This window comes from Agelaius tricolor, unplaced genomic scaffold, assembly GCF_023055355.1.
Source record: "Agelaius tricolor isolate 1412-34295 unplaced genomic scaffold, bAgeTri1.0.p SCAF_2, whole genome shotgun sequence".
NCBI classification, from domain to species: Eukaryota; Metazoa; Chordata; class Aves; order Passeriformes; family Icteridae; genus Agelaius; species Agelaius tricolor.
The window spans coordinates 7,168,777-7,188,818 of NW_027269262.1; the positions used below are offsets into that span (position 1 = coordinate 7,168,777).

General features: G+C 40.6%; 1 protein-coding gene across 1 annotated transcript in view; it reads left to right on the forward strand.

The window, feature by feature from the left end:
- Positions 1-251: 251 nt before the first annotated feature.
- Positions 252-20,042, forward strand: part of CAP2 (cyclase associated actin cytoskeleton regulatory protein 2) — a 70,914-nt gene continuing 51,123 nt past the window's right edge. The window contains exons 1-3 of the mRNA XM_071451684.1: positions 252-587; positions 12,411-12,535; positions 16,123-16,223. Of these exons, the coding sequence (XP_071307785.1) occupies positions 12,412-12,535; positions 16,123-16,223 (225 nt within the window). The 5' untranslated portion in view covers positions 252-587; position 12,411. The remainder of the gene's footprint in view (positions 588-12,410; positions 12,536-16,122; positions 16,224-20,042) is intronic.

Below are 20,042 nucleotides of genomic sequence, written 5' to 3' on the forward strand. Positions count from 1 at the left end.
TGCCGTGTGAGGTGAGGGGTCTGATGGTTTCGACAGGAGCTTCACTCTTCCTTCCCACTGTGGACCAGACCAGTGTCTTGTGGGATGCTCACTTCCTACCCTCTCAAGCTGTGCCCGACGGGCAAAAGCAGGGCCACCATATCAGCGGCCATGGATGCCCTCCACCCTGGGCTGCCTGCAGTGTCTCCTGCTCCTCCGTGATGCTCCACCACTGCCATTTCCCCGCAGATTCCCAGCCGCCGCCGTGAGACACCTCTCCCTCTCCCTCTCTCTCCATTTTCACACTCCACCCACTTTTTGCTTTCTTTCTCCATCTCTGCCACCGTCTCTCTCCCTCTCTGGACTTGTCTTTATTTGGCACTCCCGGAAGCCGCTGGGCATTGCTCTCCCTGCCTGCCCGGGCAGCTGATGTGACTGACTGACACCGGCTCCCGCCGAGGAGGAGGAGGAGAAGGAGGAGGAAGAGGAGTAGGAGGAGGAAGGAGAGCAGCGGCGAGGCGAGGGAGGGGGGGAGCGAGTGACCGGCCGCGGATTTTCATTGCAGAGAGGAGGGGGGAAAAAAAAGGCTACGCGGGTCATCAAAACAGGTAACTCAAGAGCAGGCGGCGGCGGGAGGGGCGGGATGCCGGGAGCGACCCGACCCCCCTGGCCCCGGGCAGGCGCGGCCGGGGCCGCGGGTGCGCTCCCGCCGGTAGCGGCGGCAGGAGCGGCCTCAGCGGACATCTTGGGGAGGGGGGAAAGTGATGTGGGGGCGACTCCGGGCTCGGCCGGGGGTGGCAGGGCGGCAGAGTTATTCCTTGGGCGGGTAGTGCTCTGGAGGTATCTGGGTCAGGGACCCGCGCTGCCCCTCGACCTCCCTCCTGTCACCTGCGCCGGCCTGCGCACGGAAACCTCCCCCTCCTTGCCTCCCTCCCTTCCCCCGGGTGCTGAGTGGGAAGGGAGCAATCTGGGCTGGCAGAGGGGAGACCCGAGCGAAATACCACGGCATGCGAGGGATCCTCTTTGGGGCCGAAGCCGGACCTCCTCCGCCGAGCCCCCCGCCAGCGCCGGGAGCGACTCCGAGGGTGCTGTCTGCTGCGGCCCAGCCCCCGCCCCGAGACCCGGCAGCCGGCGGGTTATTAAAAATGCCCTCGGCTTGTTTGTGCAGACCTGGCTGTCAAGCGGTGCCGGTCCTGAACTCTCTTAATCAGTGTAAGATGATCTAATTCTGAGGCAGGCGGCTATAGTGCCGCTGGGTGTTGGGGCGCCGAGCCCTTGGATCCCCCCGCCCTTGGAGCCCTTGGAGCCGGAGGTGTGCGTGTGGTGGAGGTGGCAGAAGAGCCTGCAGGTTTAGCCCAGAAGAAAGGGTTAAATAGCATCTTAGGGTGAGCGACCTAAAGGCGTAATATATACCTTTACATAACAATATATAAAGGACACTTCGAATACAGGTAGCTTTCAGAGGGGGCGAGAGGAAGGCAGAAGTGAAGCCGATACTGCATTTTGCAGTATCTTGACATCAGGAGCACTCCTCCAGAGACGCAGCCAGCACAAAACCGAGAAGAACTTGTTGTGACCTCACCCAAAAATGTGCAATCTGTCCTTTGCTTTGGGGATTGCTGTAGATTTGTATCTTGGCATTACAGCATCAACACTGAAAATTTTTATCAAGTAGAATTCAGATTTTGTAATGTGTAGGGGCAATCTTAAAAAACAAAGACCATCTGGTGAAGAAAGCTTTTTTTATATACCCTACCTAATTGTTTTCTGAGTGATGGAAAATTTCAGAAAAAAACCCCTTCACAGTGGCCAGTCCATTTGGAAGTAGATGGAAGGGATCTGTTTAGCAGGGGATCTGAGTGGGATAAACCTGCAGATTTTATAAATTTGTTTCTAAGCCAGGCAAAAGTGGCAGTGGTTTATGGACTACCATGTTTCATTGTTTTGTGAAATTGTAATGAGAAGATTCATCCTACTTCAGAAATGTAACTGGAAAAGTAATTTAGAATAGTAACATGGTAGATGGAATGAGTTGGAACTCAATACAGTACTCTCAAATATGGCCTTTTAAGACATTACTGTGATACCCTAATTTTTGTGCAAATTTTATCCTAGCATTTCCTTTTAATTGCTTATTATGCAAATGATAGTAAACTTTTTTCTGGTTTCATGTATTTTCAGTACCAGGATTTCATAACACTGGCTCTATTTTGAGCAAGTTTGCACAAGAACAAAGGCAGTCTACCTTCTGTAACAAAGCCAGGCACATAGAACAATATGGTCTTTTTGGTCTTGAGCATAACAAAAATGCGAGTCTTCTGAATACTCCTATGATTCCTTTGTGTCTTTCCCCTTGAATGCTGCTCAGATGTGGAAGGTGGACAGGCAGAACTCCAAACTTAATGAATAAAATATGTTTTCTCAATTAAATAAAAATGAAGAGGATGTGCATTATTTACTATAATGGTAGAACCAACCTCTGACATGTTTTCATTATTCTTTGTCAGCTGTGGCTCTCACTTCAACGGAGAAAAGTGCTTCTTATTATACCTTAAGGAGCAAGGGTACTAAGATTACTGTATTAAATTCCCTCCCATCATTAGATATTCTGATCCCACTGTATCATTTTTATTAACCATGCAAAATACATTGGGCACCCTAAGTTTAAAAAAAAAAGTCATTAAAATTCACCCAGGTCCAAAATTCTTGGTAATCTGTATTAGCAGGTACTGGAAAAATAGAGTGAATAAGGAGGACTGGAAACCAGGCAACTTGTATTCAACTCTCAGGCTCAATGTTGACTTGCAACATCACCTGAACAAAGTCAGATAATCTATGCTTTAATCTGTGGCCTATCAGTGGCAATAAAGTTGCAGTTGGTTTGAACTCTAGGGAGAGAAATGATGAACTGCCAAATATGTTAAAGAATATTCTTAGTGGTTCTGCACGAGTTCTAACATCACGTGCATCAGCAGCAAACTCAGTAGCTGCAGCTGCTGCCTACTGGAACATCTGACTACATGAAAGAGAACATTCTGTGCTTATTGGGGCAGAACCAAAGAAACACCTACGACAGATAAGGCATACATTTTTTGCAGTTATTCTTCTGCTTTATTATGAACTGGTTAAAGGATTTTGCTTGATAAAGTACCCCTGATATATAAAAATAATTTTAATTCCTTTTTCTAAAACTTCAAGTACATCTTTTGCAGTAGAGGGGACAAATGGGAACTTGTCATTTTCATGTGGTACAGAGTCCACTCCAGTTGCTTACATAATACTTCAAACTCTAAAGATTAAGCTCTTCTTCAGATTATCACTGCTAACAACTATACCAGAATAGCAACACCTTTACTCAGCACTGTATGCTGAAGTGACAAAAGCATGTGTGAGCACAGCTGCATCTCTGGCAATGATTATGCTGATTCAGATGCTTCATCAAGAGTAGGGAGTGTGGAGCTTCTTAAGTCTCTGTGACCTCTGTCACCATTTAGCAAGACTATGGCACAGACACCACTACAGTGTATACACATACTGCCTACTGCTGTGTTAATTTCACCTGTGTACTTAAGGTATTCTGACTACCAGTTTCAGGGACTTTTTGTTATTTAAAAGGTCCCATTGAGACTACTTTCCTGAGTATATGCTAATGGCAATTGCTTTGTCTGACCCACAATTTTTCAGGGAACAGCAAGCAAAATAGGTTGCTTGTAGAATTCCAAATACCAGTTGTATGCTGGGAATTAAAGCCTTAATGCTTTTGTGGGCTATATAAAAAAATGAAACAGGAAAATGCTCAATTACATCATTAAATAGTGGCACATTTTTCCAAGAAGATCTGCTCAGATCCTAAGCTTTAAGCTATGTTTTGTATTAGTTTAAATATTTAATTAATTGCTCTTTGGAAGGAATGCAAAGAATCATTTACATTTCTGTGTGTAATCTGTCATTGTCTAGAAACAGCAGACTAATTCACCTAGCAGCTTAGCAGCTCTGGGTCCTCTAAAGCAACAGCCTTCCTCAAAAAAGGCTGACTTTTACAAGCCTCTAGGGTAGGTCCAGTTTGATTTCTCTGTGTTTAGCAAGACCTCACACTGAAATACAGGAGGGATAAACAGTTAAATGTCTAAGATCTTGTATGTGAGCAGGTTGTATGGATTACCATTAAAGCTTAGGACCTCTTAAGTAGTAACCAGGTTATATCTGGAAATAAAGGTCTGTTTTAGTAGCAGCTGGCCCATTTCATCCTGAATCAGAAGCAAAGGCACAAATTGCAATGCCAGCAGTACTGCAAAATCAGTGGGATGAGTTTTAGAATGGGAGATGCATGAAGACCTTAAGTTTTTGTGACCAATAAAGATCCCAATTGAGCTACAGAGCAGAGAGAGGACTCATATGGCAAAAAGTTTGCTTAAGCCCTGTTGGCTGCTGCTATGCTGGAGGAAGAGCCACTGGCTACAGGCTGAGTGGAGCAGCCACGATGAGCCTGAGACCATCAGACACAGATTGCAGCAGGGTGTTCTGGTAAGAACAGGAACACTTGCAAACTTGGCTGAAATCAAGCCCAACTATTCAGGCTTCAACATAATATGGATATGCATGAGAAGTAGGGTGTGGAAGCTTTGTGAAAGGCCACCAGCACAGCAAACAAAACTTTTACAAACCTTGGTACTGAATAGTCTTTTCTTCAGAAGTAATTTCACAGTTTCTGTTTTTAGAGCTTGCAATACCTTTCACTTAGTTTTAACTTCCTCCTTTGTTTTTTCCTTTCACTTCCTGGAAGTACTGAAACATTTGTACTTTGTGGAATTTACCCTTTCAGAGAGTTCAAATTCAATTTGTTTAGAGCCATAGCATAAAGATCTTACTGTTCAGTTATTATGAACTGCACTGAAGCACTTGAATAAAATCAATGCATACAGTATTTTCTCAGTTCAGCAAGGCAGTCTGCTTACATACAGTAATTGGACTTGTGACAGGTAATTAAATGGCTTGTAAGGCCTTTAGGATGCTTGATTACATGAAGAGCACAACACTAATATATAGTAAATGAGGTGGCTAAGAACACTGCATTTCTGTTGATTGCACAGATACTAAAACTTGTACACTTCATTTGAGGGAGAGAAGAAAATAAAACCAAGACAAAAGACCATGAGCAGTGGTGACATGAAAAGTGAGCATAAAAGGAATAAGAGAATGTACTTAGAAACTGGGTTGCCTTGGTTATTTTAAGTCAATCATGCTTACACAAACTGTCAAGCAGTCTTGACTGCTTCAGTATATCATTAAATAATGAACTCGCTCTTTGTGATCACAAAATTCATGACAGTGAAAATTATTCAGCAAGGGATAGAAGCTCTTCACAGAACTTCCCAATAATTAGGAAGTGAACTGATACTCCAGGAGATACTAAGCACATACATGAACACATGCCATATTTTAAAGAATTCATATTAAATTATCAGAGGTCTACTTGCAGTCCATGTTGTTATTATTACATTGACTTGCAGACATACAGCTTGATGTGTGCAGTTATTCACCCATATTATGGGACTAAACTGGGATGTAATAAGAAATCTAAAATGCATCAACAGTCTTAGAGGTATTTGTCAAAACAGAGATTGTTTTATGATGCAAATTTTACAATTTTTCTGAACAGTGGGATGAATAAAGGGTTCTATTCTTTTTCAACATGGTTTTGTAGACAGCAGCCTGATCACTAGGAGAGGGAGAGAAGCAGAGGAGAAGCCAGAATGCAAACAGAAAATAATGCTTTGTGGTACCAACAGCATAAGGCCAGACAAAGGAAAACACTTGGGTTAAATGGGAGATTCAACGTGAACCTGCTTTTACTTCTTCTATGCAAATGGTTTTTTGCTTATAAAAAGTAGCCCTTTAAAAACACAGAGGTTATGCCAAAGAAAGAAGTCCACACACAAGATAGTTGATGTAGCACACTCTTATGCACAGCCATAAGGGACTCATTTATAGCATAGCAGTGGCTTTAACACACACAGTGAGCTACAGACAGAAATATTTTATGATGAGTATGCTAGAGTCAGCCAAGACTTCAGATCAACTTAATAGTGAAAATGGCACATTCATCCACAAAAAGCAGAAGTCATACAGACATTTTTGTCTTTTTGCTATTTCAGGTATAACTGTCCATCTTAACAAAAAAAAAAAGTCAAAATTCTAATACTGTTTGATATACAAAACTAAATATTTTAACTAGGTTTAAAAATTAAATAATTCTCTATACTTCAGAATTAATTGCTCCCAAATGAGCTTGTAGTAGATTTAGGGGCAAAACAATAAAAAAGGCTCTGATTTGAAACTCAAATCATTTTTCTCACACAGGACCTTACTGAGAGGTCTTCTGGTTTAATCCAAATTGACATCAGTTTGAGAAGACTCTGTTTACATTCCTCCCCTACAGCTAATGGAAAACAAAATACAAACCATACAAGGTAATGGTCTACCAACACATTGGTCTACCAACACATACTTTCTTCTCACCACTGTTCCCTGTGCATTCTCTGCCCAGAATCTTTTGTGATAGCAACCCAAAGAATTTCAAGTGCTCCTTCTTACCACCCAGCCAGTACTGAGCTGCTTCCAAGCTCTGTCTGGGAATGAGGAACTCCAGAGACCCCAAGCCAGTGGGGTTCCGAACAAAGGAATTTGGGTCTCATGGCAAAGTTGGCAAAGAGACTGCTTACTCAAAACAGCTTGGATTTGTAGGTGTTCGAATGATGATGTAGGAAAAAGAGCCATTTCAGACCCAGGCTGTCTGTGTTTGTGTCAGAAATGAAGTGCTGTAAGATGCTTTTGTAATTTGAGGGGATATTCAGGAATGCATTTCTCCTCCCTTGATGTATGTTGACATAAATTGTACAGAGGAACTCTCAGAGGACACGGTGCTTTAGATCTATAAAATGTTCCTGACTGGCTCTCTGATAGCACCAGCTGGCAATCTGGGGAGTTGTGTATTTTATTTAATATCTTGGTAGCAATTTATTAAAAGATTAAGAGAGAAAGCACATGTGCAAGGTGCTGTACTTCCAAGGACAGTGTGATTTTCCACTTCCAAGGCAGTGCAGCAATGGTGAATACAATTAAAATGCACATTGCTGCCTATATTCTGGTTTAGGCATCTGCCCTTTTTTGGCATAGAGAAGAAATCCAAATCTGACATGTAGGATATCAGATGATGTGCATGAGTGAGACCTGGCATCAATTTTCAGATGCTAGATGAATTTGGAAGAACTGGTACTGAGTGGGGGCAGGGGAGGAAAGCAAATAAATTAACAGGTCATTTCTTTTCCTTTCAAATTACTAGAATGCTAGGAAGTAAAAAAACTGTGGAACTTTGTACTCTATCTCTTGCTGATGTTTGTGAGAATCATTTCATACTTTACAAGGTAGCACCATTCCTTTGTTCAAAACTCCATTTTTACATGCCTGGTATGTCATCATATGTTTTTTTTTCCCCTTTATGCTACTGTACTGCTTTTCCCTGTGCATTCATTACAACTTGTTTCTTCTTGAGGATGGAGCAATATTGTCCTCTGTTGTAAGTCACATACAGTAGTAACAGGAATAGTATGTGTGTGTTTTGACTTACAGTTTGCTGTTTGGGATCAGTATGTCAGGAAATTCTAGTCTACAGCCAAGTTTTTTTCCCCTGATAATAGATAAGTGGTGCTTTGAAACAGCTGGGGAGGAAAGCAGTGATCTCCCAAGGCCTGTCTATAAGAAGAAATCCACTCTTTGAATTTCAGCATGCTTTCTTCTACCTGGTTTTGGCTTTACTTCTTTTGTGGAAGAAATGACAGATGGTAGTACTACCACATGCCTTTAGCACTCCCAAAAAAGATACCACTAACAGTAAACAGGGCAGAGCTGTGGATCTTCTGTCTTGATTTTGTGCCCAAGAGACAGTTAACAATGTTGTGTTTAAATGATTGTCGGTAGATGTGTGTTAACACCTTCCGTGACTCTTGGGTGACCTTACTTTCAGTGAAGGACAGTGTTCTTCACCAGGAGAACAACTGGATGAGGATTACATGGGAGTTAAAGCATTGTTATTTTAACTCTTCATAGGTGGTCAGCATCAGCTCTGGGAAAAGGTACATGGTTAACCCTGATAATCTCTTCAATTCTTTAATTAAAATCTTGACAGGTGAGATAGAGAGTCTGTCTTGAAGTAAAAACACGTTTTATGAGAGTGGAAGCATGCCACAGACATATTTACATCCCTTTTCTTTAATGTGCAGAGATTTAATTTGACACTGTAAGTAGACCAATCTTATTATTTATTTATAATAAAAGCTCTGATGCTGTATCATGGCAGATAGTGTCTTCACAGAGTCAAGCTTCACCATTTGTATTCTGATTCCTTTTGAGCTGTGGCTTTGTGGTGTCTCTGACCAGGCAAAGTGCAGTGTGGAATAAGTAATCAGATAAACAGCTGAATATAGGCCAAGAAAATGCTGAAGCGTGTCATAATGTGAGCCAAATATGTAAATCTCAATGTATAGGCAAAGATGTCAGTGTTTAGATGGAGAATGGATGAAGAGAGTTTTCATGCTGTTGTTCAGTGGATGTTTAGAACAGTAATTTTAATTCCTGTGTTGTTTGTAAGGTAGATAACGGTGTGTCATTTAATGGTAAAGAGAGGTGTAAATGTAAGATTTGAATATGTACAACTGATTGCTCTTTTAGTGTTATGGACAGTAATCACAAAAATGTTTTTGCACTTTATTCATACATGACAGGCATAACTGTGTGTAATCTTATATGCATGTACATATATGTATAGAAATAGATGGAAATACCATGTACTCATGTAAATCTACAGATAAAAAGGTAGACAGTGTAAAGATGACGATTATTGAGTGTAATATTCTGTATAAAAAGAATAGAAACCTGACATCCCTAATATTAGGGTAAAAACAGTTTCTACTTCTGTTTAAAGACTCTGACAATATATTATTCTATGATTGCTGGTGATGCCTGCTTTTGGAAGAACATTGTAGTTCTCCAGTTAATGCGACTAGAATAAAACAGTGAAGAATATAGTGAGTAAAAGACTATGTGGTAGCAGGAAGGTGTTGCATAAAAAGATCTTCAGGTTTTTGAGCTGGGTTATTCCCCTGAACTTCTGACACCATAATGTGTATTTTTACTCCCTTACATTGACCTTACTGAAGGTCATTTATTGGGTAATACATTAGAAGTCTGCTCATTTGTGAGACTCCTCAGACCTCCTGGTGTGTGCACTCAAATCATTGAGTTTGTAATCAAGCAATTGGATTCTTTCCCAGGCAAAATCAGGCTGAAGAGGCCAAAAAGTAACAGGTCTTCCATAGAAGTTTCTGCATAATTTTTGTGACATTTGATGACATCATCAAGGAAAATTTTAAGGCAAACGAAAAAAACGCAACTTACCAGACTGTATCTTTACATAAAAAATAGGTACTATACTAAAAATATATTTTAAAATACTGATGAAATTAGTTGACTGTATGCTATGTTATGTATTAGTATGCTGTGTTACACCATCCAGACTTTAGCGTGGTTGAAAACAGGAGTTTTAAAATAGACAGCATTTTAGGCTTTTATGTAGTAGGGTAAAATGTGAGAAGTATGTACTCATAATATTTTTTAGGATTAACAGTGCTTTGTTTTAAGAAAAGTTTTAATATTCTCATAAAAGTTTGAATGTTTCAGAAGCTTCCCTGATCCATTCATCTAATTCCTGCCAAGATATTTGTAACCTTACAAAAATTTAAGGTGTGTTTTTTTAAAGCGAATTGATTTTTCAAACAGAATCAATTTGTGCATTTTGCAGTATAAAGAAAGTATTTGCCAGTGGGTCAAGAGAAGTGATCCCACCCCTCTGCTCTTCACCTGACTGAGCTCTTAGGTCAGGTCAAGAACACAAGCAGTTTTCATGGATAACTCACCTGGCATGGTGTGTTGTCTCCTGTTCTGAGAAAGCAGCCCTGGTTCTGCAATACTGTGCTCTGGATAAATACAGATTCACCTAAATGGACTCATTACATGACTAATGAGTCCTGGTGAGGTCACACCTGGAGTGCTGTGTCCAGTTCTGGGCTCCTCAGCACAAGGGAGACATGGAGCTCCTGGAGCAGGTCCAGTGGACAGATGCAAAGCTGACCAATCAAGTGGAGCATCTCTTTCATGAGGAAAGGGTGAGGGAGCTGGGCCTGTTCAGCCTCAGGAGGCAGCTGAGAGGGGACCTCATCAATGTCTATCAGTATCTGAAGGGAGGGTGCCCAGAGGGCAGATCCAGGCTCTTCTCAGTGGTTCCCAGCAATAGCACAAGAGGCAGTGGGCAGCAGCTGATGCCCAGATGTTCCACCTGAATATGAGGAAGAACTTTACTGTGCAGGTGCCCAAGCACTGGAACTGGTTGCCCAAAGGGGTTGTGGAATCTCCTTCACTGGTGATATTCAGGAACTGTCTGGATGCAGTCCTGTGCCATGTGCTCTGGGATGACTGTTTAAGTGGGAAGGTTGTACCAGATGACCCCTCTGAGGTCCCTTCCAACCTGACCCATTCTGTGATAAGACAAGAGAGCCCCTCTGAATTTTTACACTGTTCATGTGCATGCTGTTTAATGTCATCCTCTTTGTGGGTTTGATTTTTTTATTTAATATAAATAGGAAAACCCCATAAATTCCAAACAAAACTTTCTCACAAGAATGATTCTTTCAAGGGTTTAATGCTGTAAAATCTTCTGCTTCACTTTTAGGTCAAACACAAACCTCATTACATTTATAGAGTAAAGTCTGAAAGTCCCACCCTGTTTGAAAGGCAGCATGACTCAGAGCACAAGAGCTTTGCACGTGTTTCCACAGTCCTAGTAGCTAATTTCCTCTAATTTCCTCTCATGCTTAAATTTTTAGTAGAAAAATATTACTATATTTTACTAATAAGAATTAGTAGTACTTGTTTGTAAATGAAAACATTTATTTCCATGGTACTTTACTTATTAATTATAACATTTAGGCACTCTGCACTGGCTGTGGAGACACTGAAGCAGCAATGTTTAGTTTGGTTGCTGAGTGTTCCATAGTGGTGCATTTTATTGGAATCTGCTATTAGGCTTTAATATCTCTGCAATACTAGCAGGCTGTTCTTTAGGAACTAATACATTTGCACTTTTGTTCCATGTCTGCCTAACCATTTTAGTCTCCGAGCCATAGAGGAATCAATGTCTTGTGGAAGAACTCCACAGGATGATGGCCCCAGAGAGCCTCTGACTCCCTGCTTGCCCCAGCTGGGGATGTGCATTCCCATGTTGCTCCTGCTTTTGCACATCCCGGTGCTGGGCAGGGGATGCAGCCTGGTGTGGGGGCTGGGCTGGAAGTGGCCACAGGGAGCATGATAATCAAGAGCCATCATCACCACATGCACCCCTTGCCGAATGTCACTTACCAGCATCAAACACTCACAACCTTCAGTGGGGAACGTGTACATTAAACTCGCTCTGTTAAACGATAGGGGATTTAAACATAGCTTTGCCTTTGCTTATGTAACTCTTTCTCACTCTGTATGGTATAGAGCACTTTTTTCCCAAGAGATTGGCCAATATTCAAAAATGTCAATGCCTACACTGCCTCACATGTAAGAGAGCAGATAATCACATTGTGAAGAAAGAAGGCAATGTGTGAGTTGTTAAAAATGTAACCTAATTTCTGTTTAATCTTAAACCAAAAGCACTGCAGCAGTACTGCACAAGCAGGCCTCTGGATTTTTTTTCCTATCCAAATGTTAATCAGCATTTGATTTTAAAAGCTTGGGAAACACTGGTTCATATCGGGTGCTTCTGTAAGAAAAAAAGCGATGGTAAAGCATATAAGAAAAATAAACAGGAGACCTTCTTGGATTTTTGTGTAGTCTTCAGTCAAGTGGCTGGGTCCTACTAGATAGTATAAAAGACCGAGGCAAATTTCAGAATTAACCTTTTCAAAAATCAGAGAGTATTAATTGGGTCTGTATGTTAGTCTCTGTAAATGCTGACTCAAATCATTGTAGGCATAAGATTTTACCAGTTACTTCTATGACTATTCCGGTCATCTCAATATTTGGTTGGGAGCATATATTTGCATTTTGTCAGAAGCTGTTCATGTGCAGACTGTTAAAAGCTACACTAGCAGTGGTTGGAACCTGCTACTTAGAAGGAAGAGCCGGAGTTGAGTGCTGATCCCTGCTGACAAAGAAGCAACTTACCCTTTGTCAGCTGCTTCACTGCAAATGCTTATGTGCCAGAAAGACAGTGCTTAAAACATGAGAGTTTTACCATAAAAGAAAAAGCCACAAGATGAACAGAACTGCAGCATGAAGCAAGGACTTTACTGAGAGGGGTCTAACGCTGTTTCTATCCGGATTTTTTTCAGAATGGCAGAGACTCATGGCTTGATGGAGAGATTGGAGAAAGCAGTGACTCGACTTGAATCATTGTTTTCAGATTCACACAGATCTGGTGGAATGGAGTGTGATGGCATCAATGGAGTCAATGGAAGTAAGTATGTTGTTTTGAAGTACCATCTCTCTGTCATTAAAAAATTGCAAATAATATATATGTTTGTCTTCTAAGAGGGAATACGATCCCACCTCCTACAAATTCTGTATCAAAATAAAGTAATATTTTTAAAAATTTATTTAGAAGTGCCATGTGACAAGCTTAGCAGCATGTACAACTCTAAACTAATATGGCCTAGAAAATGAATGATTTTACTGTTTCTTAAATATACTGTCCATGTGTCAAGCTTTATTACTCTTTCCATGTAAAGTGGAATAACCCAGTTCAAATACCTGAAGGATCTTTTATTGTAAATAACTCCCCAGGTGAAAATATCTGCTTGAGCCCAATCAGCAGAATAAATGAGACATCCCCTAAATGTGCAGCATAAATATTCCTGTAGAAGTCACTAATATAAACACTGTTGATTTGCCAGCTCTCTCTGAATTTCATGGTGCAGACCCACTTAATTTGTTTAACATCCTTAATCAAACATGAGTTTGTTTGGAAGCATTTGCTCACTAAAGACTGCTATAAATCCATGGCCGTACATTCTTATCTCTTGAGCTCTCTGTTCTCAAGTGGCTCTCCAATGCACTACAGTGGAGAATATACTAAAAAAGCTTGTTCTTTGTCTACTCATATCATATCATTGAATCATATTTTTTTAATTTTGTGGTTCTTGAAGTTATAGGCTAAGTAACTTTACATATGTGGTACTTCTAAATATGATGGAATCAAAATGCTCTTTTCTTTCTCCAAGACTTTTTTCCATCCAGAACCCGAACATGCATCTCATTATTAGCTTCATGTTCTTTGCTTTCTGTATTCCTTGCCCTTTCTTGCATTTTTCAGAGAAGAGCACATCTCAGCATGGACTCAGCTGCTGTACAGGAGCTGCAGGACACATCTAAAGTTGCAGGCATCTTCCTTTACTGACACAGCAACAAGTGAAGTGTGTGAGATGCTGTGTTGTCCCCTATGCCAGCTGACACATGTGAGGGACGTTCCCTGCACCATTGTGTGCAATGGGCCTGCACACTGGCAGCTGCTGTGGGGCAGCTGACTGAGAGCAGTGTGTTTCTGTGGCAGGAAAGGAGCATCTTCCAGCAGGCTTCCATGGCAGATGAGTTAGCCAGGCACAGAAAGCTTCACTAAAAAAAGTGCTTGCAGTCCAGAGAGAACCTAGGCAGCTAGCAAACTGTAGCAAAGTCAGGGAGAAATATCCATATACAAACTGACAAATAAATCAATCACCACTAGGAATTGTGCAATTTTCAAAAGAATTTAGTCATGTAGTGAGGCCATTCAGGTGAATCTGTATTTATCCAGAGCACAGTATTGCAGAACCAGGGCTACTTTCAGAACAGGAGATAACTCACCATGCCAAGTACTTCCATGAAAACTGCTTGTATTCTTGACCTGACCTAAGAGCTCAGTTAGGTGAAGAGATTCACCCCCCCACAGGGAACCAGAGCCTGAACGCCCCAGCAGATCCCTAGAAGAAACCAACTGAGAAGCCTTGTTGAAGTGTGATTATAAAATACACCCACTGGGAGACTGCAGTAAGAAGCTGAGATGAGCAACACCATGGGGTGCTTGCCAGGCTGCATGATGTCTCCAGGCAGAGCTGTCTCACACAGGGACTCAGGAATTAGCTTTTGCTGGTGCAGTTGGGAAAGTCTTCAGTTTGTGTGGCTGGTACGCCTACAGTGCCCCAAACATCACTCTGTGTGCCTGTGTCACTGTGCCTCTGCAGAGGTTCACATTGCCACAGACACTGCAAAGGAAACAGTCTTACAGGTATCTTCTTTCTTTTTCTCCTTCAAAACTGTCACTCAGGCCAGAGTGTGACCTTTTTAAAATCTCCAGTTGAAATGGAGATATATTTCTTCAACCATGACCTCTATCCCCTAAAAGACCATTCCATAATTAGAATTAATAAAAAAATAACCATGTCTTTTCAATTAGTACATTTTCAGAAACAGGATGGGTGATCTGTACCTTTACTGTTTTCCTAAAGGGCATTACAGCAGCAGAAGTGCAAATAAATCATTCTGTTGCTCTGCATGGCCCACAGCAAATTCTAGTAAATGCTTCTGGGAGTGAGCTGCATTGAATAGTAAAAAATAGCATAGTTGCTTTCTAGTTCTGCATAGGAGAATTTGGTGAACTGTTATGTAAAACTCTGCTCTAAAAGGAAAATGTTACAATGAATCTCTTGGAAGCATGCACAGATTTTGAAAAAGAACATAAATGGGCTTTGGAAAGCATCTCCACAGCTAAAACCTTTTGTGCATTAGGTCAGTTGAGGGGTTTACACACAAACACTTAATATGGAAGAAAGCCCAGAAATTCCTCAGAATTATAGGTGAATGGCATCAAGAGAACAAAAGGAGCCTTGAAATCCCACCTAGTTGACTAACTACATTTTCTTTTTCACACAGGCCACTGCAAACTCCAGTTGCCAGAGCCTGTCTTTTATTCTGTCATGGAGCCAGATGACTCTTGTGGAATAAAGAGGGCTTTCATAACTGTGAATTTGGACACAATTGTTATATAGTGCCAAAAGGTTAAAGCAAATTCTCTGGGGAAAGCTTGGTACTCCTTCAGAGCAATACTCAGGCTTTATTAATGAGGGAGAGAGGCAGGGAAGAATTTTAACCTTGTTCTCTCAGATCCTACATATGTCATAGATTCACATGTGTGTCATTGATGCTGGATCTGGCAAAGGTTCTGAGCATTGACAAGACACGAGGGAGTAAAGAAAGGGTTGGAAAGCATCCAAGGAAAGATTATTTTTGCTATCTTAACAGGTACCACGTAGTGCTAGGTAGAAGCCACGTGCTTAAGAAACTAAGACTGATCTGCATTTTCTGATTGTTCACCCAATCAGGAAACTGCTCTGTGTACCATATAGAAAATAGCAGGTGACCAAGCACTGGAACTTTGTAATGTATAGTATATATAAAGTCAATAGGATATGTTGTCTGGAAGACTTGTTTGAGCTTTCTTTACCCAGTGACAGTTTCGCAAGGTGAGACAACAAAATGAGGCAATTACAAAGCCATATATCACCGCATAAATCTACTGTCAACCCATTCCAAGGACTCTCTTCCTGGAAATGGGATTGGTTGCTATTAAAAGCCACCAAACATCACAGAGATCTTCAGGAATGGAGTAGTATAAAAAGAGTGGTTAAGTACAGTGCAGGTTCTTTTTAGGGGATGATATTTGGTTAAAGTACAATAGGGAATTTTTGTTAAGAGAATTACACTCCTCAGGTCCTTTGAAGGGCTGTTTGTTTTAGCACATGTTATTTTAAGACAAAAGAGGCTTCCTATTACATTATACACAGGAAATTTTCTTACAGGTTCCTATTCAAGTTCTACCAAGAGCGGGATTTTTTCCTCTTCTTTCTATCTAGGACGAAAATAATTTTACATCCTTTTACACTGATTTCATAAATCAGAAATGAAGTTACTGCAATCTCCTCAGTTTCTATGATACATCTCCTCCATCTGCTACACATCCTATGCATTATATACTTTATGAACCCATTATAATGGAATGTTCCTCTTCTACAGGCATAGCACCATATGTGGAAGCCTTTGATAGGCTGCTGAATGGAAGTGTTGCTGAGTTTCTCAGGTACAGCAAGATTCTTGAAGGTGATGTGAAGACACATGTAAGTATTTACTCAGATTTTCCCGTGATGATGAAGTGTAAAAATCTTGGAATCTGTGTCATCAGCCTTGATTTCTGAGTAGAGGAGTATCTTAATAGCAAAACAAAGTCTAAGTTATTATTCTTGTAGTAGAGATAGCCTGGCATTACACACTGAGTACAGTTGGTTTGGGAATGGCACAAGGTTGTGTGGATTCATAAGAAGAGATTGCTCACTTTCTACAGCACCAAAGTTGAACATCATAAAATGCAAAATATATAAATATTCTCAGTCACAAGCAATTTGAATAGTTCTGTTGGCTGCTAAGCTCTTTGCAGGGCAGGAACACAATTAAGAACACATGCCAACAAATTAGTAGCAAACAACAGGTGGGCTCAAGCAATGATAATTTCCTGTGGTTGTTTTCTAGGCATGTGTATCATCATTCCAGTTAATATAGAGATTTTGTTCTGGTTGTTCATTTTTTATTACTCACATCTCTTTCATTTGTAACAATGTAGCATTCTAAAAATGATTCAGCCATTTATATGACCCTTTGTTAAAAATATAAGTTGCAGCAAGGCAGTACTATGGTATCATTTTCATGATGACAATACTTTCTAACCTTATGATCTTAACCTTGTGATCAGAACTTGTTTGTGTTGTTTTATTTTTTTAAGCTGGTCTTCCCTAAAATGGGTGGTGATGTAATTGACAAGGGATGGAGTCATTTTACCAACAGCTTACCAATATAAATTTGGGAAAAAAATAACCAACAAAAAACCATCCCACACACAAGAGAACTGGAGTCAATGCAAGCTGGATCTGAAGGAGTGTGATACTTTTAACTTTTCTAGTAGATCCATGCTATCAGGCTTTCCTCCGTGTATACGGTTCCCAGTTGATTGCTGCTGCTGCTCTACATAACAAACACTGTAGCCAGAAAAACATGCAGTCCTACAAGCTACTGAGATTCATGTTGCAGGGCCAACATAAATATTCCTATTTATGTCTACTTACAGAGAAAGATGACTGGATTATTTTGTGATCTGTGTTCTTTTCCTCTGGTGTTACATGTTCTGGTTTGTAGGACAGAGTGTCTGACCTAGTTAGGCCTAGAAAACAGGAGGGAATAAGAAGACCAGGCAATCCTAGATGATCTTTGTTTTTCTAAGGAAATGCTGCACTCCCTTTTTATTTGAAAAAGACCAGACAATTATACTATAAGCTACAATGTATGTACTTTGTTCTTCAGAGAAACTAGGGGAAAATAAATAAATGGGTGTCAGAGGGTTGGAGGAAGAATTATGGACCTAACTGAACAGAGGATTGCTCCCTGGAAAGGATTGATTCTAGCTTGGTTTTTACATTCATTAGACATCGTTATTTTGCAGTTGATTTCTCAACAGTTTAGATCTGAGTGATACAAAATTAGTCTTCCTAGCAATACTAAGCAGGGAAAGGGATTGCATTAAACATTCTAAATTGCTAAACCCTTTTTAATATACACTATCTGTAAATGTTTAAATCATTAAATCAGTAAGTGTATTAATTTATGCATTTGTCACTATTTCTTACTCATAATTGAGTCCATATAAAAGATTATTAATAATTTGTCAGCCAAGTCTGTGGACAGTCCCTAGCATATTGTTGATGATAGTGTAATGCAAGCTGTGATATGGAGTATTTGTTAGTGCTGGGAGCTTAGACATTGCATTAGCTTTCTTTACATAAAGAAACCGGTGATTCCGGTTGCAGCCTACTAAATATTCTGAAATCATAGATTCTGCATTTACAACGTGGAGCAGACTGTGGTTGCCTTATGCTCATGCTTATCACTGAAGCAACATCTGCGCTTTACCTTAACAAGTGGAACAAGGAGTATTTTTCTTCTGGGTGTCTTATAGACCATGTGTCCTCAGCATTATACTTGCAGCTGCTGTCTCTTTCACATAATGAGCTGAAGGGAAGGTTGTATTTTATTTCAAAAAACACCTGTTGCCTTGAAAAACCTCACATACCTGACGGACCAGAATGGTAATATGAGAGAAAGAGAGACTTCATATTATGTTAAAGAAATGAGGGATTTAACATGATGTGTTTTGTGCTGATGGCTGCAACGGTTGTGTGGTTTGTGTGCCTGGCAAAAGGAAGAATTCAGACACAACTGGTATCTGTTGGGGAGCCTTGTTCCTATTTTTTCAGCATGCTGTACTCTAAAAAGTCGGCTGAAAGAGAACAAAACAAGCAAACCACAAAAAATAACTAATAGCTAGCTTCTGGCTCTCTTAAACACAGCAGCACAGTGGGCTTTATAAAGATTAGTTTATCAGAGTCCTGCCTAGGCTCTTGAGAGCAAGATATTTCTCATTCAAATTACAGTACATATAGTGGTGAATGTCTGAGGTCAACTGCACTGAAGAAATGAACCACTTTTTAAAAGACAGGGAGAGTGGTTACATACTCTATTTTAAATAAATAGTCCTAAACAGCTAAGATAAGATCTTTCCCCTATTCTGTCACTGTGGAATAAAGATCTGGTGATTATATGGATATTTCTATGAAATGCAAAGTCCCCTATAGGCACAGGTTTTATGAAAACACTTTCTGCTGTCCATGTCACAACTAGAGCATGTGAAGTCTGTAAAAGAGGGAAAGTCTGGACTGCTACCAACCAGCTGTCTTTGGCCTGACATACCAGTGTCTTGGAGGTTGTCACCAACCATTACAGGCTGTAACAGCCCTGAAGCTGACTCACCGTATATGCCAACACCAAAAACTGTCCTTCTGTCAGAATGAGGGAAATTCAAAATCAGTATGAAACAGATTGTGACTCTACAACATAGGCCATGAATCCAGCACTGCAGAAAATGTGTTAAGGATGACAAAGAGCTGCTTCTGGAAGACATAGTGTACCTTTAGATTGTGTCCCAGTGAGGAAGCTGGGTTCAAGCAGGTTTGATGGGCTCTTCGCGTTGGCAAAGCAAAGAAACCAAGACTTCAGAAGGCCAAGAAGCAGGTTTTAGTAATGTGTTTATTATGAATTTCTTCACATTATTTTTGTTTATGTGCTATCTCAAGTGGTGGAATACTTTGGCTTGAATTTGAGTAATGTACCAGATGAGACATCACGATAGGAAGAGAATGTACTGGTTCTACAAGAGAAGGATAGATAACCTCACATTTCCATATTTTAGTATTTTATGTGGTACAGAGCAGAGCATAATTGCAGCCTTCTGTCAAACACATAAGCTAATACTTGCCTTTTAAAAAGTGTTTATTTGTAAAAATCTTTTAACCTCCCAACCCCACCAGTTGAAAGAACAGATTGTCTGTGTGATTCATTTATGTTCCCTCTTCTCTCATCCAAGCCTATTTATCTTGGAATGGAAAACTATAAAAATATGGATGCCTTTTCCCTCCTTTCTTCCATCGACTTCCAGCTGCTGAAATGCAGAGCTCAAAACAAAAGCTCAAAGAGCTTGGAGCATTCAGAAATGAAGTGGTAGGTGGTTCAGTTGCTCCTTATTGGAAGAGGGTTTGGACGCAATCCATTAAATGTATGACTACCTGAACAAGGTTAGCACCGAGAAGTAATTGCAGCACATTATCCAATCTGCAGGAGTTCTCTGTGTGCATGCACTTGTTTCTTATCACGGTGAGCAGAGAAAGCAATGTGCACCCCACAAATGTCGTATGCACGTACCCAGAGAATTTCTTTATCTGTTACATGAAAGCAGTGACATTCTTCTCTTCTTCTCAGTAAAGTCCACGTAAATAGAGAGCTGAAAGCAGGAGATATGTTTTATGAGATACATATGCACTTTGCAGAGTGCCACT